This window comes from Sycon ciliatum, chromosome 3, assembly GCF_964019385.1.
Source record: "Sycon ciliatum chromosome 3, ocSycCili1.1, whole genome shotgun sequence".
Classification (NCBI taxonomy): Eukaryota; Metazoa; Porifera; class Calcarea; order Leucosolenida; family Sycettidae; genus Sycon; species Sycon ciliatum.
In genome coordinates this window covers 1,489,117-1,516,593 of record NC_088645.1, presented here as the reverse complement: position 1 = coordinate 1,516,593, position 27,477 = coordinate 1,489,117, and the positions used below count along the sequence as shown (strand labels likewise).

Genomic DNA, 27,477 nt, shown 5'->3' with positions numbered 1-27,477 from the left:
TTAGCCGCCGATGCCTAGTTGTGACCAGCAATCGCATGTGGGAATTAGTGCCCTACTCAAGTGCATACATGCTTGGCTCTTATGCATGGTAGATCTACAGTGCATCTGTTGTGATGCACTACATGTACAGCACAGCATGCACTACATGTACAGCACAGCATGCACTACATGTACAGCACAGCATGCACTACATGTACAGCACAGCATGCACTACATGTACAGCACAGCATACACTACATGTACAGCACAGTAGCATGCATCCAAGTAGCTTCACAGTCATTAGTATGTGTAGGAGACAATGTGGCTATTTTGAAACAGCAATGACAGCTTCATCCATAAACGAGGAGTGTGGGGAATGTCTTTGGCAAGTGAGAGCTGTTGCATTGGCTAGCTGTTCATCCCAGCAAGGGGGAATGTGCTGGTTATCGATACTAAACACCGGTTCATCGCGGTGGTGAGACTGAGCAGACCCCGAGGTACGACTGCTTCGTATACTTAATGTGTACAGTGCGTATGGTGAAACAAGTCGACACTGGTTTCCAGCGAAATGTTATTGTTGTACGATATCCACCAATATGCTTTATCTAGGACCCAAACGATATCCAATTTATCAGGATTTGTGGCCTTACTATTTTTCAATTCTCCGCGTTTTGGGTTGAAATCTGAACATAAAAAGTAGCACTGATGACGTCATTCTGCTCATAATTGAAATTTGATACCGGCAATCGATGACAACTAATCCAATGTATCGATACACAAAATTTGGTTGAAAAATATTGATGTATGCCAAAGTTATTACCAATACAAGTTTTGTCAGGGGCGTCACCCGTGAGGGGCACGGGGGCACGTGCACCCCCTAAAAATTTCGACCTTGTTTTTTTGCGAACTGCTGGTTATGAAAAGTGTAGTGCTGGTAGAATCTACTAATAAACTGCATGCACTAAAACTAGTTTTACTGCGCTGCTGCGATCGCGTGAGTGCATGTAGCGAGTGCATGTAGCGAGTGCATGTAGCGAGTGCATGTAGCGAGTGCATTTACATGACCGATTGCACTAGTACTCTACTACTACTACTGCTACTAATTTAGTATTTAAAGTTACCTACTACGCACGTAGATCTACGCCCGTGCACATGTGCGCAGCTCTGCATCCTTTGGCCTTGTACTAGAATCTACACGCGTGTCGGCATTCTGGGTGTTTGTTTGAAACAGAAGAAATACACAATTCAGGACACACAGAACACACATGACCTATTCCGTCATCGCCTCTGCTGTTCCGAACCTGCTCAACCCCCCATGGGGTCCGCATAGCCGGAATATGGTATCGTGTCCAAGGTCCAAGGTGTGTGTGTTGTTATTATTGTTGAAATTTTATTTTGTATCGCTGACCAAACGGGCAATGGTGCCCAATATTAAGATGGCGATAAAAGTAACGGCCGAAAGCCAAGGATACAACAAGCAAGCCTCCACGAAAGAGAGAAAAACACAGAAAACACAGACAGCAAATACTCAAAAAGAAAAAAGAGAAAGGGAAAAAAAGAAAAAAAGAAAAAGAAGAAAAAGTATGAGGGAAAAAGGAAAGAAGAACAAAAGATAAACATAACGAAAAAAAGCACAGCTGAGTTACAGTTGAGTCACGACTCCAAGTGCAAACCTAGATGCTCGCTAGCCATAAAAATATACCTTTAAAAGTCTCTTGAATGATCTATGGCAGGCGAGGGACTTGAACTTTTGGGGCAGGGCGCTCCATAATCTAACAGCAGAAACGAGCGGCCGACAGTCACCAGAGACCCGCCTCGTGGCAGGGAGAACATACGCATTTGGATCATTGATCCGAGTGACGCCTTCAGTATGGCGACGTAGGCGCTTGCACAGAGGATTACTAATTCTGGAGGTGTGGATACGAAGCATGAGGAGGCGGAGTTTACAGTGGGTGTTTTGGATGATGGGGATGAGGCCAAGATGGGTGTAGATCGGATCTGTGTTGGAGGGGAATGGCTGGTTGGCAACGCAGCGGATACATCGCTTGTGGAGGACCGATGTGTGTGTGTGTGTATGTGTGCGTGTGTGTGTGTGTGTGTGTGTGTGTGTGTGTGTTTGTATATACATGTATTATGTGTGTTTGTGTGTGTGTGTGTGTGTGTGTGTGTGTCTGTGTGTTTGTATATACATGTATGTGTATGTGTGTGTGTGTACTTGTGCATTGGTACATGGGTGCATACACATGTGTGTGCATGTGAGAGAGTGTTTATGTGTACCTATCTTATCATGTATATAGGTGAACAAGATACAACTGCAGCATGTGAACGCATAGTGGAAATGCAAAACCAGACCAACACAACTGTCCGTCAACTACAGGAGCAAAGTGCTACAACTTCCACAAGCATTGGACAACTACTGGAGCAAAGTGCTACAAGTACCACCAATATTGATCAACTGCAACAGCACCAGCAGGACACTAGTGATAAGCTTTCACGTGTCTCAGCAGCTGTTACCACTATTCAACAAGGTGAGTACATTTTTTTAAGGTCAACAGTAAAACCTATAACTAGAGACCAGTGTGACTAGTGACCAGTCTATCCCTACTGACCAGTGTGACTAGTGACCTGTCTACCCCTACTGACCAGTGTGACTAGTGACCAGTCTATCCCTACTGACCAGTGTGACTAGTGACCAGTCTATCCCTACTGACCAGTGTGACTAGTGACCAGTCTACCCCTACTGACCAGTGTGACTAGTGACCAGTCTACCCCTACTGACCAGTGTGACTAGTGACCAGTCTATCCCTACTGACCAGTGTGACTAGTGACCAGTCTACCCCTACTGACCAGTATGACTAGTGACCAGTCTATCCCTACTGACCAGTGTGACTAGTGACCAGTCTACCCCTACTGACCAGTGTGACTAGTGACCAGTCTACCCCTACTGACCAGTGTGACTAGTGACCAGTCTATCCCTACTGACCAGTGTGACTAGTGACCAGTCTACCCCTACTGACCAGTGTGACTAGTGACCAGTCTACCCCTACTGACCAGTGTGACTAGTGACCAGTCTACCCCTACTGACCAGTGTGACTAGTGACCAGTCTATCCCTACTGACCAGTGTGACTAGTGACCAGTCTACCCCTACTGACCAGTGTGACTAGTGACGAGTCTACCCCTACTGACCAGTGTGACTAGTGACCAGTCTACCCCTACTAACCAGTGTGACTAGTGACCAGTCTACCCCTACTGACCAGTGTGACTAGTGACCAGTCTACCCCTACTGACCAGTGTGACTAGTGACCAGTCTATCCCTACTGACCAGTGTGACTAGTGACCAGTCTACCCCTACTGACCAGTGTGACTAGTGACCAGTCTATCCCTACTGACCAGTGTGACTAGTGACCAGTCTACCCCTACTGACCAGTGTGACTAGTGACCAGTCTATCCCTACTGACCAGTGTGACTAGTGACCAGTCTACCCCTACTGACCAGTGTGACTAGTGACCAGTCTATCCCTACTGATCAGTGTGACTAGTGACCAGTCTACCCCTACTGACCAGTGTGACTAGTGATCAGTCTACCCCTACTGACCAGTGTGACTAGTGACCAGTCTACCCCTACTGACCACTTTGCCGTGCATGTACGTTTCAACTAGCGACAACCTGATGAAAGAGCAGTAACCAACTTCTTGTCCCATTGAGCGGGCTGGCAGGTGATTGGGTGCGTGTGTGTGTGCGTGTGTGTGTGCGTGCGTACATGCGTGTGAAGCGATATCCCTCAATATAACAATGACAATATCCATCAAACGGTCAGTGCTCAATGCTTGTGTGCTGTCGACTCACCTATATGGGTCCGAATGCTGGGTACCGCTACAGGCTGATGTTCATGCGTTGTCTGTCTTTCATCTCCGTTGTGTCCGCACCATTCTGGGCATCAGTCGTCAAGATGTATGGAATGACAGGATAACTAATGTTGAAGTTCTGGAGTGCTGGGGAGATACCTTGGACATGGAGTGTCGTCTCAGCAGACGTCGCCTTGAGTGGCTTGGTCATGTGGCAAGGATGGAGGATGAGCGCATCCCGAAGGCTCTACTGTTCGGTTCGTTTCCAAACAAGAGACTGGCCCATGGTCCGCGGAAAAGGTGGCGAGACTGTTTTCGGAGTGACGTCAAACCGCTTGACGACTGGTATGAAGTGGCCACCTCTTCTCGCTCCAAATGGCGCAAGGCTTACCGTTGTCTGCCAGACAAGCAGAACAGACCTCGACCATCACCGGTTGTGTGCCAAACGTGTCACCGCTCCTTCAGTCGTGTAAGTGACAGGAAGCGACACAAGTGTACAGCTATGCGTGCCCTACCCGTAAGCCAACAGCCAGGAAGCTGTCACTGCGATCAGTGCGACAGATGGTTCCGGAGCAAGGGTGGATTTGCCCGACGCAAGAGCTCGCCAGCAACATCACCAGCAGCGGCATCTTCTGACACACTTGAGTCACCGGTTACAAACAATATGTCCTGCGAACGCTGCAGCTTCCACTGCGCCCGCTGCAAGCGCTGTGTGCTATCGCGCCAAGGTATGAAACGTCACAAGTGCAGCCGTGGCTCGGCCAGAGCATCCAACGCAGACCGTAGCTCCTTCTGCATCGTTTGCAATTGCGGTTGGCGTTTCAGTAGACCACATAACCTATCCCGTCATCGCCCCTACTGTACCGAACCTGCTCAACCCCCATGGGGCACACATAGCCAGAATATGGCATCGCGTCCAAGGTCCAAGGTGTGTGTGTGTGTGTGTGTGTGTGTGTGTGAGTGTGCGTGTATGTGTGTGTGTATGTGTGTGTTTGTGTGTGTGTTTGTGTGTGTGTGTTTGTGTGTATGTCTGTGTGTTTGTATATACATGTATAATTATGTGTGTGTGTGTACTTGTGCATTGGTACATGGGTGCATACACATGTGTGTGCATGTGAGAGAGTATTTATGTGTACCTATCTTATCATGTATATAGGTGAACAAGATACAACTGCAGCATGTGAACGCATAGTGGAAATGCAAAACCAGACCAACACAACTGTCCGTCAACTACAGGAGCAAAGTGCTACAACCTCCACAAGCATTGGACAAATACTGGAGCAAAGTGCTACAACCTCCACAAGCATTGGACAAATACTGGAGCAGCAACAAGACACTAGTGATAAGCTTTCACGTGTCTCAGCAGCTGTTACCACCATTCAACAAGGTGAGTACATTTTTTCAAGATCTACTGTAAAACCAAGAGTAGATAAACAAGAGTGTGCAACTCCGGATTTCTCCTGCACAATCTCCTGCACAATCTCCTGCACAATCTCCTGATACCCCCCCCCCCCCCGCCGATGGCGGAATTTTTTGTTGACGTCACCTTTTTTCAGAAAAACGCGCTTCTTGCCGCAGAGCAGTGTGAGAGCACGTGCTGGGTACCGACATTGTAATGTAAGCTTGGCCAAGTGCACGAGGCAAAACTTTCCAAAAGACTAGCAGCGCGTGGGGGGTCGAAAAGAATACTTCAACAATAAATTCCGCCGTGGGCCAACCCATCCGCGCGGATCCGGGAGTTGCACACTCTTTTTTATCTACTCTTGGTAAAACCTATAACTAAAGATCAGTGTGATTAGTGAGCAGTCTACCCCTGCTGACCAGTGTGACTAGTGACCAGTCTACCCCAACTGACCACTTGCCAGACATGCACACTGTCACATTCAAAATATCACTGTGACTAGTGACAACCTTGTGAAAGAAGAGCAACCAACTTTTTCTTCTCTTCTTGGGCGGGGGGGGGGGGGGGGGGGGGGGTGTGATGTGTGTGTGTATGTATGGTTCAGTGCATGTATGCAAGTGTAGTTAACGGCTGATTTGTAGGAATCGGTGAAACCCGAAAAAAGTTGATGGTTGGCGCCCTCAACTTGCATACCTTTTGACGTATTAGAAAGGGTACGAATGCACCTCGGCTTGCACATGCACACATAACAGAGCTGGTCCAGGGAGATGGTGTTGCAATTAGGTTAGATTTCATTGAGCACAACTTTACCTTGCTGTTACGCAATATCTATATTGTGTGTGTAGGGATAGTATGGATATAAGAATATCTATATTGTGTGTGTAGAGATAGTATGGATATCAGAATAGCTATATTGTGTGTGTAGAGATAGTATGGATATAAGAATAGCTATATTGTGTGTGTAGGGATAGTATGGATATAAGAATAGCTATATTGTGTGTGTAGAGATAGTATGGATATAAGAATAGCTATATTGTGTGTGTAGGGATAGTATGGATATAAGAATAGCTATATTGTGTATATAGAGATAGTATGGATATAAGAATAGCTATATTGTGTGAAGGGATAATATAGATATAAGAATATCTATATTGTGTGTGTAGAGATAGTATGATGGGCCTTGCCCGAAAATTTGATCTAATGTATATCAATTGCAGTGTAGCCTAGAGACCGTTAGAGAGAGTGTGTGTACAAGGTGTGTGTACAGGATGTATGGATTCAAGTATTGGCTACAGTGGAGTCTCCAAACCTTGAGAGATAGTATGGATATAAGAATAGCTATATTGTGTGTGTAGAGATAGTATGGATATAAGAATAGCTATATTGTGTGTGTAGGGATAGTATGGATATAAGAACAGCTATATTGTGTGTATAGAGATAGTATGGATAAAAGAATAGCTATATTGTGTGTGTAGAGATAGTATGGATATAAGAATAGCTATATTGTGTGTGTAGGGATAGTATGGATATAAGAATAGCTATATTGTGTGTGTAGGGATAGTATAGATATAAGAATAGCTATATTGTGTGTGTAGGGATAGTATGGATATAAGAATAGCTATATTGTGTGTGTAGGGATAGTATGGATATAAGAATAGCTATATTGTGTGTGTAGGGATAGTATGGATATAAGAATAGCTATATTGTGTGTGTAGGGATAGTATGGATATAAGAATAGCTATATTGTGTGTGTAGGGATAGTATGGATATAAGAATAGCTATATTGTGTGTGTAGGAATAGTATGGATATAAAAATAGCTATATTGTGTGTGTAGAGATAGTATGGATATAAGAATAGCTATGTTGTGTGTGTAGGGATAGTATGGATATAAGAATAGCTATATTGTGTGTGTAGGGATAGTATGGATATAAATGGTCCCTGCTTGGAATTTGGCTTCGTGTTTTTGTTCACAATCTTACAGCTCAATCTGACATGCGCAGTGACTTGGATGGAAAAATCGGCGATGTGCAGTCATCAGTTACTACTGTACCAGCTACCGTGGAAGTCATTGTCAAAAAGGTGAGTTTTTGTCATACCAATTTAGTTAAACTCGGATGGGGAGCCAATTTAATTATGATAAAACGGAGAAGAAAAAATGTTATGAGTTATGACTAACTTTCCACCAACGTAACCAGATCATATACAGTAAGGTCAGGTCGGGTCGGGTCGGGTCGGGTCGGGTCGGGTCAGGTCGCCGAATGTCTCAGTACCCCTTGTCAGTTGTGTACAATTTTGGAGCACTCTCTGACCGTATATGATCTGGTTACGTTGGTGGACAGTTAGTCATAACTCGTAACATTTTGTCCTTCTCTTTTTACCACACCGTATTATCTCCATTACTAGCACAGCCTCTTGTAGAAACCCAGTCTCTAATATAATCACACTACAAGAGGGCTTCGAAGATATACAAGTGCAGTCTCCAATATAAGTGCAGGGCTTAAAACAAACAATAGGAGGACAGATAAAGTGTTTTTACTCCGAGTTTCAAGCACTAAGCGATCATCAGAAAACAGTAATGAGAAATCTGGATCAGTGTTGGTTTATATACTCACAAAGCAAAGTGTAAATAGCTGCAGCATGGCGCAAATCTAAAAGTTGTGAATGGCGGCAGTGCAAAGCATGAATGACAGCAGTGGTGAAAGGTGACAACCACTGGAGCTGGTTGTCTCTTACTTAATTAGGTGATGGCTGTAGATGGTTTGAAGTTCCGAAGGTAGTACCTATTCTCATGGCGACACTTCGACACAAGCTCACTCCTTTTGTTGAGAGAGAGGTGCTTGGGTGCTTGCGCGATTGCCAATTATTCTGCCAGGCAATCTTTTCTGCGACTGAACGCACAGGGCAGGTTGTGGGATAGCTGCTTGCGTGCAGTAACACTGTGCCACCAGCGCCCGACTGTGCCGTCTTTGTTACCCCTAGGGTGATCGTGACCTTCTCCTCCGAGAGGGCGACATGGCTCCTCTGAAGAGTCCTGTGAGTATCCACCGTTGTTGGTGATGGCGCCGTGTACTCGCTCACACGCATGAGCCCGTGGAAAGCTGTGAATACTGCTGCCCAGAGCATAGCCTTGTCTTGCGGTGCATAATGCGAGAACTCCAGAAATTCGGATAGCCTTGAGGTCGTTGGGTGTCACCGCACGTATGGATGACGGAGGCACAGGCATTGGCCTGGACGTCAGCTTGTCACGGTCGATGCCCTTCAGCAAAGCCAGTATCCTGGGTGCTCTGAGCAGATCCACCGGACCATCATTCAATACGAAGTGGTGGCGGACGACTGCTAGGTATACCTTGATTGTCTTACCAGACAGTGACGCGGACAGTGACGTCATGAAAAGAACTATATCATTGACCGTCGGTGCCAGATGCCTGAAGCGGAGCTGCTGGGCAAACTGAATGTAGGACCTGACTCCAGGGCTGTAGGTCTGGCGTGTCTGGGGCGCCACCGATTGGGCCAGGAGCCTGCTGGCTTCAGGGTCGAGTATCTCCCTCCTGGTGGTGGCTGGAGGTGAATGATGTCGACCCCACCCATCTGCAATGTGGGGACACGGCAGCAGCACCAAACGCAGTGAATAATAAAATAAGCAAGCAGTTAAGCCAGTACGAAGAGCAAAACATGACCTAACCATCGCATCTTTTGACTTTGAAGGCAAACTAACTGGCTGCTTGCGATGTATGGAATCGAGCATGAGTACGAGGACGAAAGTGCGGAATCGGAGCCCGACGCGCGCTAGCGCGGAGGGCTCCGATTCTAGCACTTGAGTCCGAGTACGAATGCTTTGATACCATTTCTGACATGCATTGCACGAACTACTTCGTACTACTAGTACTAGGCGTGCTCCGATTCAATCGGAGCACGCCTGGGCGTGCTCCGATTGGAAAATCGGAGACCTGCAAGCGCTCACAGGTCTTCAGTGGCTGATTCAAAGCACGGCAAGTCGCGCTAGGATTCGCTGTTGCCATGTCGATTGTCATGTGACATGTCAGAAACATATTTATTTGCCGGAGCATCCCGGTATTAATGCGCCGGTTTGGACGCGTTTGAGCATCCCGGCGCTCGCCTTACAATCATCAGCGTCCGTCGCCAGTTTGCGTATTGAGAGCATCCTGGTGCCAGCTATCCTAAATGATGGAACGTTCTCCATTTGTTAGTGTTTGTCTTCGTTTAACATGTATATTACTCCGTATGTCGTCATTGGACACTGCTCGATTATTCTCACCTTGTGCGTTTCACTATTTGTAACGTGGCTCCTCTGCTTCAGTTTTTCTCTCTGGAAGGGACAGCCACCACCCGTCTGGTGGGTGCCAGCATCCTCCGGCAATTGCGCTGGGACTCTACGATACATTCTTGTTCTCCGATAATTAAAAATCTGCCTTTCTAGTTCTTCGCTGTTTGAACGAGAGAGCTTGGAAGCTCAGGGCCCTACGCTATGCTTTTTTTGCCTTGATGACCTACATGTAGACAAAAAAAAAGCATAGGGATGTTATAAATTCTTTAAAAAATCCTTTTTTTTTAAGACATAACCTGGGATTCGAATCCGCACTATCGCGCGCCAAGTTGTTTCACATTGTGATCTTGCATTTGAAAGCCCTATTTGAATATGCATTGTGGCCAGCCGTCTTTGATGGCACAGTACGGTAGGGGATAGGTACGGGACAGGTACGATCGAGGGTAATACGACACCGTCTCCCGTCCCGTACCATCAAACACTGCTGGTCACATACAGCTGCCCGCAATACTAAAATAGGGCTTTCAATCGCAAGATAATAACGTGAAGCAACTTGGAAGAATGGGTATGAATGCGAGGTGTATGGGGGAATGCATGTAGGGCGCAATAGTGCGGGTTCGAATCCCAGGATATGGCTGAAAAAAATAGGAGAATTGAAAAATTTATAACATCCTATGCTTTTTTTCCGTCAGATACGGATAGCGCCAGGCGTGACACAAACAAACAAACAAAAAAACACACAAACAAATACCAAATTAAAGCTGTGTGGACCCTGGCTAGCGCCAGACGTTACTGAAGTAACGTCTTCTGCATAGCTACGGGAATTATTATTAAATTTTATTTGTGCCGTTTCTTGCGGCACTCGCTTTTGTGTAGATTTGACCTTGTTTGCATGTCCGCATGAGTACAGATGACATCATGCATTCTTTTCTGTCACGTGTTTTGCTTTGCGATTGTCGTTCAAGATGCTTGAACTGCGCCCGCTGGCCGATTTTCTTTGCTTGCTGTTTTCTTTGCCAGTCAAGCGTGGGGACGCTACGGTGTTGTCCTCCTCGGCTGTGTGTCCGGTACAGGGCTGGGTACGTGCGTCCCCAGCTCTCCGTTCTTTGTTCGTTTTGAGTTGGACTCTTCAATGGTGTTTTGAGAACATTTTTGGTAATACCGTCTTCTAAATAGATCGATGCATCCAATGGTTGTGTCTGATGTCAGTGTGGGTTTGCGAGGGAACCGGTGAAACATTTGGTTCTTCGAGCCTGATCCAACAGGTTCCGACTAGTAGTGTCAGCGGTGGTAATGGCGTTTCCGCCACCACCAGAGTTTGTGACTAGTAGTTTTACGCCACGCCATTATGGTACGAGCGTGGGTGAAACTCCTGTTGAGGAACTTGAGGACCGCTGGAAAGAGTTGATTCGTCGCAGAACAAACCTCCGTAGACGCCACACGCGGATCAGTAACCGCTTGCGAACACTGATTGCTTGCTCGTCGCCGTCTCGCCGATATTTGCAACCTGATGTTCGTGAATTAGAATTTGTACGGTCAGAGGTGAATTTGGTTTTAGAAATTATGCGCAGCATGTTGGACTCCCAAGAGGGTGAGCAACTGCTCAATGAGTTGGACGAGTGGGAGGCGAAGTTTGATAAGGAGAGTGTTGGTGTGATGGCTGCTGCTGAGGCGATCTTGGATTCACCTGTTGAGTCGGTTTCTGGCCAAGTGGCATCAGGCCAACAATCAGCAGTCACCGAACAGGTTACCCCTGTGCCACCATTAACACCACCACACATGCGGCCTGTACCACATATACCAGCACCACGCACACAGCCAACACCACCACACATGCGGCCTGGGCCACCTCTACCAGCACCACGCACACGGCCAACACCACCACACATGCGGCCTGGGCCACATATACCAGCACCACGCACACAGCCAACACCACCACACATGCGGCCTGGGCCACCTCTACCAGCACCACGCACACAGCCAACACCACCACACATGCGGCCTGGGCCACCTCTACCAGCACCACGCACACAGCCAACACCACCACCAAGGCCAAGTAGTCTGAGCAGTAGACTAAGCGTGACGTCAGTTGGTTCTAGTGCTCCTGCCAGTAGACTTTCTGAGTGGTCTCCTCAACCGGAATCTGCTGTCGACCCCCATGTTAGCGATTGGCTTGCCAGTATGCAACGGCCACATGGATTAAGCGCTTTTCACCATCTGAAGCCACTAGAGCTGCCGAAATTTAGTGGCAGGACCCAGCAGTTTGTACGTTGGAAACAAACATTTAAGCGCCTCGTGGACGAGGACCGCTTCGTCTCTGACGAATATAAACTAGCACGACTGAAGGAGGCGCTGCAGGGTAGCTCGGCCGAAGACATTATCGCGGATATGTTCGACGGTCCGGGTGCATACACTGCAGCCTGGACAGAGCTTGAGCGCTGGTTTGGTGGTTCCGATCGCCATCTTGCCTTGCAAGAGAGAGATTCTGAATCACCCACGCATTGCCTCTGACAGGGACACCGAGTCTGTCCGAAAGTTTGCTATAAGTATAAAGCTCAGAAATGTGCCCATGAACCTGGACTTGGCTGGAGAGACGCCTGGCAGGGAGCTATTCCTAAGTGCGCTGGAGAAGCTACCCAGAAGTGTAGTTATACGATTTTACGAACAACATCCAGACAGCAAATGCAACGCAACAATGTTGTCGTTCTGGCTGGTAAAACAGGTCCAGAACTCTAAGCGAGCCGATGACATCTTGGCGACAGTTGGCACAGAGAAGTTGAACAAGACACCTCCTGCGGCCCCGCCAAAGCCTAGGTTATCTGCTGTGTATGCTGTGGAGCTCAGTACTCAGCAGTGTGCCAAGTGCAGCAAGAGCCATGCCACAGCAGAGTGACCCCCCCAATTCAGGGCGCTGACAACCAAGTGCCGCTGGGACCTGGTCAAGCGTGCCAAGCTGTGTAGCTGTTGTTTTGAGCATGGACACTGGGCGCGTGAGTGCTGTGGAGAGAGGCACCACTCACTTCTGCACTACAGCAAGTCAGTGCAGCCACAACAAGCTGCAGCGCAGAATCCCGCTATGATGCGACCAGCAGCTACGGCACCTCGGCAGGAAAGTTCTCACCATGCTAGTGTCAGCGTGCCGCAGACTACCGCTTTCGCTACCGTGCCAGTGAAGATTATCGGCCCAACTGGCAAGTCGGCAATCTGTACGGCCATGCTGACTCAGGCTCGACTGCAAGCTTCATACGGGAGGATGTAGCCCATTAAGTGGACATGGCAGGTGAAGTTCACATGTTAAATACATCCACGACTGGTGCGCAGCAGACCTCCGGCTATCGGGAACTGGTCAAGGTGCAGATGGAATCCATTGATGGAACAGTGTCATACCCGCTCAAGGCATGCGTATATGATCGTGAGACCAAGAAGACGCAGGCCGTCCACTGGAGCTGGTACAAGTCCAGCTATGAGCATATGAAGTTCATAGACTTTCCCGAAATCTCCAGCACCACGGTCGACCTCCTGATTGGTCTAGACGTCATTGATGCCCACGCATCACTCGCGGAGTACAGAAGCAGCAGCGGTGGACCAATTGCCCGCAAGACGCCACTGGAATGGGTGTGTTTGGGCCCAACGCCCAGTGCACCCAGTGATGACGAGTTGTAAATCAACTTCGTGCATGCTGTATACGGCGAATGCAGCATAGACAGCCTGGTCCAGAATTTCTGGAATCTGGAGGCAGTCGGTATGAAGCACGAAGGCACCTACATCACCCCTGCAGAGAAGCTGGCTGAGGTGATCGTTGAGAAATCCATCAGCTTCCATGACCAGCGAGTCACCATGGCAATCCCATGGGTCCACAGCAACGGCGAGCCTGGTGTCACCGCTAATCGCGCCATGGCGGACCATCGCCTGCGCATGCTAGAGAAATCACTGGACACGCGCCCAGTGCTGAAGGCAGCATACGGCAAGGTCATACGTAGCCACATTGACAAAGGCTTTGTGCGCACAGTGTCGGCAGCAGAGGTTGAGGCAGATCGCGACGACCAGTGGTTCCTGCCGCACTTCTCCATTGTACGAGACGACAAAGGCCACCACGAAGGTACGTGTCGTCTTTGATGCTGCTGCCAAGTATAACGGCACGTCGATCAATGAGTGTATGTACCCTGGACCCGCTCTGCAGAATGACCTAGTGAAAGTGCTTCTGCGGTTCTGCAGGGAGCCAGTAGCGCTCACGGCGGACATTACCGAGATGTTCCTGCAAGTCGTGCTGGCTGAGCAAGACCGCCGATATCATCGTTTTGTGTGGGACTCACGCGTATACGAGTTCCAGAGGTTGGTGTTCGGCATCAAGGCGTCTCCGTACCTGGCGTGCAAGGCGCTACAAGTGGCGTGCCGCGAGACAGCCGACAAGTATGACCCAGCCATGTTGCAGATCGTTGACCGAGACATGTATGTGGATGGTCTGCTGCACTCTGCTGTCTCCTTACCGAAAGCCATCCGCACACAGCAGACAGTACAGGACATCCTTGAGCAGGGCAGCTCCCACCTCCGCAAGTGGCTCAGCAATAGCTCGGAGGTGATGTACGGCGTACTGGAAGCTGATCGCTCACCGCAGCTCGTAGCTAGCATCAATGATCATGATCACTGTGTGCTACCATCAGTCAAGATGCTAGGCGTGATGTGGTCGGCAGAGGATGATACCTTCGCCTTTGAGTTCAAGCCACCTGCCAAAGAGAAGTTGACCAAGCGAGCCGTGCTGAGTAAGATGGCATCTATATTCGACCCATGCGGACATCACCATCACCTAGGAGATGCATACTCGCCTTGATCCTGGAGGGTGGTGGTGTTTCTGCATATGCACCTTGATCCTAGAGGGTGGTGGTGTTTCTGCATATACACCTTGATCCTAGAGGGTGGTGGTGTTTCTGCATATACACCTTGATCCTAGAGGGTGGTGGTGTTTCTGCATATACACCTTGATCCTAGAGGGTGGTGGAGTTTCTGCATATACACCTTGATCCTAGAGGGTGGTGGTGTTTCTGCATATACACCTTGATCCTAGAGGGTGGTGGTGTTTCTGCATATACACCTTGATCCTAGAGGGTGGTGGTGTTTCTGCATATACACCTTGATCCTAGAGGGTGGTGGAGTTCCTGCATATACACATTGATCCTAGAGGGTGGTGGTGTTCCTGCATATACATATTGATCCTAGAGGGTGGTGGTGTTTCTGCATATACACCTTGATCCTAGAGGGTGGTGGTGTTTCTGCATATACACCTTGATCCTAGAGGGTGGTGGTGTTTCTGCTGATGTTGAAAACTCGGATTCAAGCCGAGTCTAACGTGAAGCGTGACAATTTTTACTAAACTTTTGTCTGGGTATGAGTGTTTAAGGGATATCTTGCTAGTGTATAATAGTGTGATGAAAAAGTAATCAAACTTTAGAAAACAATAAGCTTCAAGCTACAAGCTCTTCTCAAGTAACTTTTACCCAAATACTGTAAAGTCGCACCAGGCGAAATAGTACGTCATAGTATATTTGAGACCAGCGGGAAGAAAATGACGACGTCCACTAATTAAGTATCTGTGCACACGAATGTGCTATGTGTGTGACTCTGTTTGTCAGCTATGACATCAAACCCTGTGGTTCCATGCCTAACATGTAGGTCATCCTGCAAAGTTTGAATGATGTAGGTTGAACGATCGCGCCGCGAACCATACTTTTTGAAATGCTCTTCATAGTATATCTTCCACCATTGAAATTTCGAATTTCTTGCTGAAAGGGGTGGCTTGCAACCTCGATATGGCTTGTTCCAGGCATACTTTGGAGCCAAACCCTGTTGAAGTAGTGGCGAGGATCTGCCCTGCAAGTGCTACAACAACAAATGATTCGATATGAGAAAGCGTGAGACCACGAATCTTGGTTGAATATTGAGTATTTCAAGCCTTTTTAGACGAAGATGGAGTTCATTTTGGAGATGGACGTTGTGGCAAAGGACATGGTTTCCGACTTCTGGCGTCTGGTGAAGCCAGGGATCATTTGTCCAGTCAGGTCGGCAGCCTAGCCATCGGTAAGCGTGTGTTTGGAACCCGTTCTGCTCGATGTGGTAGATCACGAACAATTATGATATCACACAAATTGAAGTCTGTATCGTACATACGGCATTTTATATTGAGAAAATCTCAAAGTGTCTCTGTGTGGCCGTCCTATGCCACAAGAAAATCCAATCAGGCTGTTATGTCTGCTGCTTTCTTCATTGAATGTCCAATTCGTTTGAAAAACGAACACAACAATTGAGGACGGCTTTGCAATGAAACATGCAGCTTTACTGGAGCTGAAAAAAAGAAGAAAAAACGTGCCCTAGACAAGACTTGTGTACACGCCTACTCTACCAGCAGGTTCTGTAGATGTCGCTCATAGATGCATAATTCCGCGTGACGGTGTATAAAAGCCGGGGCTTAGATGAATTTTGGGGAGAATTTTTGCAGGCTTCTACATGAGACAGGCTTCTATATAAGACAGGTATTTCTACGTATGGCAACGCTCAAACCAGACTTGTGTGCCAACAGTGCATCTTGAAAATCAGGCTTGTATTCACCAAAATGTTTCTTTGTCTTGCCTTGTAGTCTTTTTGCTCCTGATCACGATGTTGTGCTTCATCATTTTCCCTGCGACGACTGGAAGTGGGTGAAAACTTGAAAGGAAGGTGCCCAAAATTGTCCCGAAGTACCGAGTGATGTCACGCAGGACTTGACCTCCACATTCGTCGTCAAAAACGAAGTCCAGCCCATGTGCTGGTCGATCGAGTTAGCTGTTCCAATGTACCATGATGTACGGTGCATGTGTGCCTTCTGAACTCCATGATCCAACACAAATGGCCATATGGGTACGTCGTACAGAAGGAGAATACCAAAGAGGCAGAGACCCACGTGCAGCAGCCAAATCAAAATAAAAAGGAGCCGAGCGTTCACCTTTTGACTTCTTCCTAGATCTTAGTATTATTCTGTGGGCACAAAAGTACGTCTATGTTTTAAACTTTTCATGTGAGCAACAACACGATGATGAGTGCGAGTGCAGACAACAGTACACCTCCGGCAGGCTATAAACCCAACAACCTGAGCCTCAAAGGAACGCAATGTAGCTACGTGGAGGCGATTCATCTGTCGATGTTGCTGATAGGGCTGCAACGGGTAGGAGTTTGGTCGGGTAACGAGTTCGGGTATTTCCATCCGGGTAGCACGGGTACCCTATCGGGTATTTTTGACATCGTTTGTACTGTGAGTGTGCACTTGTGCTACATAGAAAGTTTACACTAAGCACATAGCCATGCTTCTCACATGCACCGTTGCAAAAACAAAGTACTCCCACTACCCGATTGGGTTCTCAGGAACCAACTGGAACCTGAATACCCGCTCTGATTACCGGTAGCACAGGTACCCTGCTACCCGTTCACACCCCTAGTTGGGGAAAACGGAGATGACAAGCTCCGACGTCTTTCATTTCAGAGCCGCGCGGGCTGCATCGCCACCTTTGATACAACAAAATAATTTACAAGTATGAGGTATGTGTCACACTAACACCAAACAAACATCCTTATACTCCTTTGCAATCAGAAACAAAACAAAGAGCTAACTGGAGCTTTGCAAAGGAAGTACCAGTGCGACATACTGCTGTCGACTTTTGTTTGTTTTGTCCCTTTTTGACGTTCTCATTGTGTACAACGTACACATCAGTGTCCGAGTTCAGAAGGCACATATGCACTGTACATCGGACAGTTGGCACGATCCACCAGCATACGGGCTGGACTTCGTTTTTGGCGACGAATGTACTCGTGGTGGTCAAGTCCGGCGTGACGTCACTCGGTACTTCGGGACAATTTTGGGGACCTTCATTTCAAGTTTTCACCCACCTCCAGTCACCGCAGAGAAAAATGAATAAGACCATCGTGATCAGGAGCCAGAGCACTACAAGATAAGACAAGTACTTCCTCCGTTCAACAAAACTTCTTTGATTTTTTCCAGTTGGGTCCAAAGCGATCTATGGCTGCAAACACGCTTTGCAGAGTGGAAAACAAAACAGCATATCTGAGATAGTTATTTGCAGATGTCACCCGGCTCATTTCAATTAAAGTAGTCCAGCCTCACTCTTCGTCTGAATCTGATGACGACTCACTCCCTGATGACATCGAGTCTGCATCCTGCTGACTTTCACCTCCAGCGCTGCCAGCTTTTGTTCCGCAGCCTTTACAAATTGCCGAGACACGATTTGTTCATGGAGATCGCCAAGTTCTTTGCTCCAACTGTGAGCTTCACAACCTTTGCTGTGGCGCTGGTAGTTGTGGTCTCCGCCACGCTCCAGAATGACATGGAAGAAGCCATACATACACGTCTGTCTACAGGCTGTGGAAGAACACCAATTCGTCGACATTGAGATCGGGACTTTCCGCTGGCTGAACAAAAACCTTAATGTCGAACGCTTTTGATTTCCCCTGCCCAACAAATCCACGCGTGTTGATTTTGGCTGTGTGCGGAACTGCACCATTGTGCTGGTACAGCAGTGGCTGGCCGGCTTCTGGGCACTTCTTCAAGCCACACGGCCTTTCAAACTGCTTCTCATTTTCACACTTTGGTGTCATGCGCCTGGATGGGAGTTGTGTTCTGGTGATATCCTGTCCAGAAACGGTTATGCTTCACCAATTTTTTCGAAAGGACTCCATGCTCTCGGAGGTTCAAATGCCTGTAAGATCAATGGACAACACCACTGATACCTTATGTAGGAGATGGATGACGGACATATTAATGTCTAATGCCAACCGAAATATCATGACAAGAACACAAAAAATGCAACGAAATTTTGCCTTAACGGATGAAGGAAATAATTTTTGATGTATAAGAGGAGGAGCCTAAATGCTGAAAGAATGACCAACAGCCTTCCTAAGGTCACGATACATTTTTAGACAAGCACACCTGTTCAGCCGTCACCAGCAATACGGAGAAACGTACATCTGTGGAATATCTTTTTAAAATTTTACCTAAGGGTTGGTTCATATCAGCCAAATTGGCGCCGACCGGGCGGTGAGCCAGCTCCTGATCCGTCGTCATACGGTTCGAGTACCGAATCTACTACAAAGTAGTACATAATGCGCCCAAATGGTACCACAGGTTAGTCAACTGAATCTTGAATTCCCTGTTTCTTCAGTAGTTCAAGGGCTTTTAGTGATGGTCACTCGGTGCTAACTTTTACTGGAGATTATGAAATTACTTCTACACCTTTTATTGCAGTCTAGTAAGAGATGTTGTCGAAATTATGCATGCAAACGTCGATGATGTTACAATAACTTGCCAATGTATCCTTCACATTTTTTATTACTTTCAATTATATTTTGTCTCATAAGTTGCACAACTGACAAGCAGAGCAACCGTGAAGGACGGGTTGGTATGCTGACTTGCTATGCGATCTTGAAGCGACTACAATAATGGCAAATCTCATCTTTACCTTCAATTTAGGAAAAAATTAGGACGAGCCTTGGTTTGAAATTTTGACAAAATCTGGCTCTCGGCACCGATGGTCCCCGGTGCGAACGGTTCACAAACCACCTTCGGTCAAAATTGCACTTGATCAATGCTGGAGCAAATCGCAAGAGTTGAGCACTGCCCAACTTTGCCGCCTTTGCCTTGCGATCATTTTTTTTGCAAGAGGCTCACTGCTGGTGACTCCCATCGCGCACCGGCAATACTCAAACCAACCCTAACTTCAAGTTAGTAACTTACCCATTATATTTGCACCAACGTGAAGTGATGTAGGAACTTTTCTGCATGTTTGTCACAATTCCCATGACGTCAAGACCTCAGGTCGGCTGAGGGCAAAAAGCCTCACCAACACTATGCTCCCACTATGCAATTTTTTGTCTTTGCCTGTGAGCTGTGATCTTTGTAAAAACAAGAAATCGTCTTCGCTTGGCTTCCCCTCTTCATGTATTATTACATACCTTCGGGTTGGGTTGTCTGTTACTTTGCGTCTTCAAGTTGGAGTATGATCGGTACGTCTAATTATCTTACTAGTCTCACTAATCATCCTGTAATGTTCGGCAGTCTTTGTTACCCCGCAACATAGCTTGTGCATATCTTGGCTGCACTTTAACTCCATTCATTTGGAACTTTGCATACCTGAGACGTCCAAGTTGGAAAGTTGTTGGTTGGTGCTTGGTACATGTGTTGGAGCTAGGTGTCTGGTCGTCGAATGTCTCAGTACCACTGTCAGATTGTGCCTTGTTGTCGCAGTTTTGCATAACTTTAATCTTTGACGCCCATTGCCGGAGACGATGATAGCGATACTACAACAGAAGCCGTACTAAGTTGTCCTGGGACTGCAGCATGCAACAGCTTGCAAGGCTGAAGAATTGACCACTATCGTGTTCTCGCGATTAGAGCCCTATCTCGAATTTGCACCAGTCTCTAAGAGCCAGTGAAAAAAGAAACCCGTCTCTTGTATAATGCCACCCCCACCCCCCCTCCCCCACCCTCCCCACCCTGCCGGCTTGGAAGCAAGCTCATGTGCAAGTTTGGTGATCCTTTGATACTGCTTTTGTCCATGTCATTGAATTGGTAGTTTCAGAATCAAAATCACAGTTCTTGCTGCCCTTTCTTTTGATTTTGATTGGTTGCAGTAAACTTTAGGCTCTGTTTCGTTGCTTTCTTTGCTTTTAACATATTGCCCTCTCTTGAATAGTGCCCTATCTTGAATAGTGCCCTATCTTGAATAGTGCCCTATCTGTGGTGGACATTACAAAATTGTGCACTTATCGCTCAAGTACGCTACTACTCAAAGTGGTTTACACTCCACAACTATTTGACGTATTTTTTCTGACCAATGAATTCCTACTTGTTGGTCTTTTTTTCTCGATATTTTGCTGCACACACATAACACCACCTACTTCGACATGCACTGGTTATTGTTAAAAACCCAGGAGAATGAAGGAAACGTCAGGACGAGACTAAGGTTGCGCTAAGTGGACCAATTTCAGAATTTTAATGACAACCATGTTGGTACTTTCTCCGACTTTTTTTGACTAATTTTCGCTCCTGTTCTGTTGCTCTCTGTGTGGCTCTCTCGGCATAAAAGACAGGCAGATGACATTATTGGAACCATAGGAAGGCATGATTTACATTCTCGAAAGACGACAGTCATCGCAAGGCAAGGATGTCGTGCTGTAAAGCAATGGGAGTGACAATGTTTTGCATTTTGTCCAACAGGCACATTGCCATGCAACAAAAGAACTGGGCTAACTGCTCGTCGTTTACAGTTTTTGGTTCACAATGAGAAAGAGAAGGGCAAAGGTACTGAGGAGCAAGAATAGTATGACAGGGATAGCAGCTAGCTTTTTTTGGAATCTGCGTCATCCCCGAAAACACCAGCCAAAGTGCGAACAGGTCAGCAGGATGTCAAAACTCCATTACGCAAAGAAGTGACTCACTTCGTTCAGCACAGCAAAGCTAAAAAGTGCAAAATCGAAGTCGTCGCCCGCTACCGCGTATTCAACGTGGAAGATCTTGCTCTGTTCAGCAGCCTCCACTCCGATGTCTCCTTGGTCGCATACAAGTTGCAGTTGTGAAGTGATGGCACGACTACAATGCAGATAACATGCAAAATGTTCGGCTTTTCCTGTACGCGTCGTCGTTCCGGGGCACCCTCGCAGAGGCGATGACTACCAGCGTCACCGCGGTCTCCCCCTAGATATTTATTTATTTATTTACTGTTTGCACTTCATGTCACATAATGAAAATAGCCAATAAAAAAGAAGTAAAGATGAAACCAACCACGGACCGAGAACAAAAATGCAAATCAAAAAATGAAAATGAAGAAGAAAAAAGAAAGAGCGTTACTTACGAAGAGCGATGCTAGGGAAGGCACATGTGTAAACCATATACTTTGAAGTACTAGTAACAGCGAAGACGATCTGGGACGCGGAGAAATGTCCGGCGGGCCTGGTACATGAGTATGATCCAGTCTGTTCTCTGCTATGCCTCCAACTGTTTCTTTCCCGCTCTATCCAAACTGCTGCTACATCGACTGACACGCATTGTTAAATCTGGCATACGAGCCATCTTCTAACTTCCCAGAAGGACCACCACTGCTCCCCTGTTTGTCAGAATATCATTGCCTCAGCTCCACCAGTTATACGTGCAACGTCTGCTTCTCTTCGTCTTCCGCTGCCTTCATGGCAGAGCCAGCTCACTGTTCACATCCTACTACTCCCTCATTGCCACGGATGTGGACAGAAGCTGTGTCATGCGTGGTCAGGTCAGCCAGCTGCTCAGAGTCCCGTTCCTACCTGGTCTCTCAGGCCGTAGCTCTATCGCCTTTGTTGGCAGTACCACATGGAACTCTCTCCCTGCTGATATTCGCGCTTGCGACGCACGCCACACGTTTCAAGCATTGCTGTCTGGCTATGACCTTATCTCCATCCTCAACTAGCTCTCCGATGTTGTGCCTACTATGTCTTCTTCACAGATTCTGCCTGAACAGATGCTCATCAATTATGTTCTTGTCCTCTATCCTAGTCCAAATCCTGCCTTGCCCATGCATGACTCTCTTGAAATGCCCGTACTAAATAGTCTATAGAACAAGAATATTTGATATCAAACTTCTCTCATCAACTATGATAATACCCATTTCCTACCACCTCCCCTTCATAAAATTAATAACTACTGTTTTCTTTCCTTACATTTCATCTTCTTTTCCGTTCCTTTCTTCTTCATACACATTTTAAACATTTTCATCATATTGTGAGAGTCGTGGGCCAATAGCCCCGGTGAGAAGGCAGTCTTGCCTGTTCATATGGTGAAGTTAAATAAAGAAACAACAACAACAACAAGCAGCATTGGGATCAACACGTAGATCGACCTGCTACTTTGGTTGGTTCCAGCGGTGATGAATCGACCAATGGCAACTTAGACTGAGACTCTATTCCCATCAATCGATCTTGCAGATTTATGAATACAATCATGTCCATTGACAGTGTTGAAGTATTTCCCTTCCAATAATACACTTTCTTCGAGCAGAATTACACACAGAAAAGTCACGTGAAAAAGTCACGAATTTTTCGTTTCCGGAGGACGTAAGTTCACCACCAGCCCCCCCCCCCCCCTCACACGAACACACATGCACACACACACCCTTGTACTTGTACTTGTTGCGCACAGCCAAAACTGGTCACGTGGGTCTCCCCGGGAGAGGGGAGAGGGACCCAAAAGGAATCTTGGAAAGATGACTCAATTGGCTACTGAACCGCCCAACGGCCGACACCCCCTGAAATCCCCAAACTTCGGGGAAATCACCCTGAAATCCCCAAAAGTATACAAAACTATGGGCTAACATATATGCATACTTAAAATAGAAAGTATATGACCCCTGGACTCAAAAAAGGTGGCAGATACAACATTACACCTTCAAGCAGCCGAGCCCGTTGGCAACACACCGAACACAATCAGGCATAAGTGTACCCACAAACCGAACTAGCTGGCACCACACACACACACACACACACACACACACACACACACACACACACTCGCGCATGCACGCATGCGCACGCGCGCACACACACACACACACACACACACACACACACAAACACACACACAGACAAAAACGCACACACGTGTAGACATCAGTACTGGGTCTCCCCAACGGTTCCGCCACACACACACACACACACACACACACACACACACACACACACACACACACACACACACACACACACACACACACACACACACAACGGTTCTGTGCTTTGTGGCCTCATCAATACAGCACTGGGGGAATAGGGCTCAGCCTGATCGCAATGACAAGTGAAAAGCTGAAGAATTGACCAATACTACTCAGCCTGGTTTACACCGCGGAGCTTTTTGAAGTGTTTTGTTTTCCTGGGCAGTGAATTCCTACACCGTTTCTTGATATGTGTTCCTTGTTAAGACAATACGTAATGAAACAAGACCACCTGGATAACTTCTTGAACATTGTTCATTTTTCTCCCATTTTGTGAACAGATTGTATGATGAATACTGATTGGCCAACAAGCTAGTATGATTTTCACCTGGACAGGATTGTTAAGTTATGAATATGATCTCTACTGTCTATGTACAGGTTGCTATACAAAATCACTATAGGTCCATCCACAATAACTGTACATCATTTGGTAGCGAGGGTAATGGCAGGGTGCAGCTCAAGAGTCCACGTGGTATCACAATCAGCAACGATGGAAAGGTCTTTATTGCTGATTTCAACAATCATCGGGTGAAGGTTAGTCTATAGAAACCAGCACAGAGATCTATCTCAATACACAATTTTCATCATCTTCTTGATGTATAGCAAGACATGTAAACTGCAGCTGCTGTATTGCTCTACAGGAAGTCATTGGTCTGGTAGATAGTGTTATCAACCCACATTTCCTTATGATAGTTTCTCCTCTCCTAAAAGCCATCATACCATTGAAAGGTGTGAAACATTCTCTTGGATCCCCATACTCTTAATTTTCATATCGGAGCTTTGGGATTCGATATAACAGTGTATACCAACCCGAAATCGGGTTTTCCTTTGCTGGAAAAATCGTAAAAGAAAACTGCCCCACAGGTGATCAATCAGCTCAAACGCAGAAACTCTAGCTTCTTTGAACTCGGATGGTGAGCCAATATAGTTAGGATGAAGAAAGGAAAAGGACAAAATGTTACGAGTTATGACAAACTGTCCACCAATGTAACCAGATCCTATACAGTCAGCAAGTGTCTTGGACCTTCTTGGACCTTTCCGAACCTGAGCCTTCCAAGTTGGAAGGTTGTTGGTTTGCGCCTTGGAGAAGTGTTGGAGCTAGGTGTCAGGTCGCCGAATGTCTCATTAGTCCTTGTCAGTTTTGTGCCATTTTGTCGCACTCGCTGACTGGATAAGATCTGGTTACGTTGGTGGACAGTTTGTCCTAACTCGAAACATTTTGTCCTTTTCCTGTCTAGCTTCTTCATCTTTTTTTCTTTGCTCGAGGAAATGCTTCGTTAAAAATTTCTGCTGTTTTGAGTTTTGGTATGGAATGCGCACCTCAGGATGTTTTTTCGCTAGTCCAGAGAGCTCTGGGCTAAGCCTTGCGCCCACTCGAGAGGCGTTTGGCATCTTTGGAATGCCACAATAGTCGATGCGGCGGTGAAATTTGGAGTCCAACTCTAGGCAAGAGCATGACTCGCGGATCGTGGATGGTACATGTACCCCGGAAACTGATCCACTCCTGATCCCAGTTCCTTCACAATCGGCTGAGTCCTCTTTGGTGAGGTCTACTCTGCCCGCTCAGGCTTCTGGAGCCGGTCTTGAGCATACGCGTGGCGGGTTCGTTGATGGCGACCTGGTAAATAATCCCACCCTGAAGCCACTTGCTGCTCGGTCCACGACGAGAGAGCCACCTAGACCACAACCTCTTCCCTCAAACCTGTGTGGTCCTGAAGATCCAGCAGGTCTGGCACAATCAAGCCACCTGTCGCTTGTACGACGCTATCTGGTGTGGCAACTGATGATTTGGACTCTCAGTCTGGTAGAACACATAGTCTGGAGTCTGCTGTGTGGGTCACATTACTGACTGGCCAGTGGATGACGGGGATGAGGAGGAGAAAGGGTTTACCCGATATGTTTCGTACGAAACTGCCAAGCTTCCCAAGTCATGTCTTCCCTCAGAACTCCGACGCAAATCCGGGCAGGCATTTTCCCGCCGCTGCCCTCGCCCGGACACTCACGCTGCATTAGTCCTGGCTTTGGATGCGCAAGTCGCCCGCATTGTATATTCTGCTGACAGAAAGCCACCTCGTTCAGAGGCTCGGCCGGATAGACCTCAGTACCTGACGCAGCCGAAGTTGTTGAATGTGGTGGATCCCATTGTGCTTCATTCTTGAGGTACAAGCAAAACCCTGACGTCGGTGAGCAAGTTCAGCAGATGATGAATCCAGGAGGCCGCTACGGCGGCACTGCGTCTCCCGGTAGATGTTAAACAGGCACTCACCATAAAACGACGTTCCATCCGTTTATCTAAGACCCACCGCAAGCTCTCTATCCTAGCCCCAGCAGATCTTGCTAACCCTGGTTAGTCAATATTTGGCTCTGCCCAGAACGAGCAGATAACTAAGTGAGCGGAACCGGACAATGCCTGGGCCGATGCAAGTCATGGCCATGTGGCTGGAAAAGACAGACGGCCACCAAGCTTCGAACAAGACAAGAGGAATAGCAATACCAAATGCTGCAAGGCTTCGGAGGCTTCCCCTGTGCCATTTTTTTGAGGGAGAGGAGCCCGCAGGAATGGGCGGACCTCCGCAAGCCATGTCCCTCACCGTCCACATTACTCCAAGAAGCCGCAGTGTCAACCCCGGTCACACCAACAGCCCGACAGCAAGCACGGCCCTCCGAAGCCAAACAGCGCCTAATACGTTTCCTTCTAGAGATGTGCTTGCAGGTACTACCACCAGAACTGCAGTGTGGATGCAGCCAGTTACCCAAGTGGGGTTTGGACTGGAGGTTGGCCGCCTCGGAGGTCCAGGGATGTCCGAGCGGCCTAATTGGTGGTCAGACCAGACGCTGGCGTCAGCTGACCGAAGACTCAGTAGTCACGCAATATGTGCGAAGGTTTTGCCTGGAGTTCAGTCAGGAACCAGTCCAGTGGTGGAAGCCACTACCCAGAAAGATGTCCTAAGATTTGACAGCAGTGGTGACAGAGAAAGTGGAAGCACTGCAAGAAAAAAATGCCGGGGAAAAGGTGCCCCTGGCACACCTGGCTTTCTCAGCCCACTGTGTGCACCGAAAAAGAACGGTAAGATGCGCCCAGTGGCCGACCTGCGGGAATTGAACTGGTTTGTGCAATACCACCATTTTTATAATGCTCCACGGCAGTTCACCAAGCTCCTTTAACTCAGTGATCACCTGTCTCCACCAACAGGGTGTACGTCTGGTCGTGTACCTGGACGATGTACTCATCATGGCTGGATCATTTTCAAGAGGCGTTGCAGCATGCGGCCAATCTCATTCATCTGTTGCTGGCCCAGGGGTTTCCAGGTAAACTTCAGCAAGTCAGAACCTCAGCTCTTACAGGTGTTGGAGTTTCTGGGATTCTAGATCAGTTCAATAGCCATGACATTAGAACTACCTACGAACAAGGTCCATCGAACGTTGACAACTTGCCGGAGCTAAATTGCCCAGAGGCAGGGTACAGCGCGACGGCTTGCCAGCATCCTGGAGCTGATTTCCTCAGCAGCACTCTCGATTCTTCCGGCTTTCCGAAGCAGCATTGGAGGATTTGTCTTGGTGGCTTCATCACCTGGAGGGGTTCAACGGGCGCTGTATTGCTCTGCCAGTTCCAGACTTGGTCATGCAGGCGGATGCAGCATCAACAGTCGGCTGCGGAGCAGTCTGTGGTCATCGCCATGCATCAGGCCTTTGGACAATGGCGGAGAAGCATATTCATATCAACAGCCTGGAACTACGTGCAACCTTATTTGGTCTACAATCACTAGCGAAGGATCTTAGAACCCTTACCACAGCGGCAACTGCTCTGGACGGTTGGCTGAAGTCTCGAGGCCTCATCTTGAACACGCCGCCAAGAGCCAGGTTTTGACTATATCTCCCCAGCAGCATATACAGGAACTAACAGTCAAAAGCGGCGATTGTCTCCTCCCTTCCGGGTCTTCTGCGCGCTACCTCGGTGTTCACCTTGACAATCGCCTAGATTGGGACACCCATGTTGGTGTGATATTGTATGTACTTCAGAGGACAGGGATCAATTGTATCACAAGAATAAAACTGTTGTTTCCTACCTTGCACGGCGCTGTATGTCTGGCTTGCATAAGTGTATTGAGCTGCATTTCATGATCACAGGCCACACCAGATGTTTGGTCTATGGCTGCTTTGGTTTGCTGAAACGCAGCTATAGGCGCAATAAT

At 47.5% G+C, this 27,477-nt stretch overlaps 1 protein-coding gene and 1 long non-coding RNA gene across 3 annotated transcripts in view; one reads left to right on the top strand and one right to left on the bottom strand.

Moving 5' to 3' along the window:
• LOC135811202 (uncharacterized) overlaps positions 1-27,477 on the bottom strand; it is a 191,971-nt gene that overhangs the window by 75,680 nt on the left and 88,814 nt on the right. The gene's annotated exons all lie outside the window — the stretch shown is intronic.
• The window catches only part of LOC135811198 (mitogen-activated protein kinase kinase kinase 7-like), a 139,468-nt gene that overhangs the window by 28,343 nt on the left and 83,648 nt on the right, over positions 1-27,477 (top strand). For both annotated transcript variants that reach the window (XM_065324391.1, XM_065324392.1), the window contains exons 4-7: positions 2,277-2,507; positions 4,981-5,211; positions 7,209-7,306; positions 23,663-23,818. In XM_065324391.1, the coding sequence (XP_065180463.1) occupies positions 2,277-2,507; positions 4,981-5,211; positions 7,209-7,306; positions 23,663-23,818 (716 nt within the window). The remainder of the gene's footprint in view (positions 1-2,276; positions 2,508-4,980; positions 5,212-7,208; positions 7,307-23,662; positions 23,819-27,477) is intronic.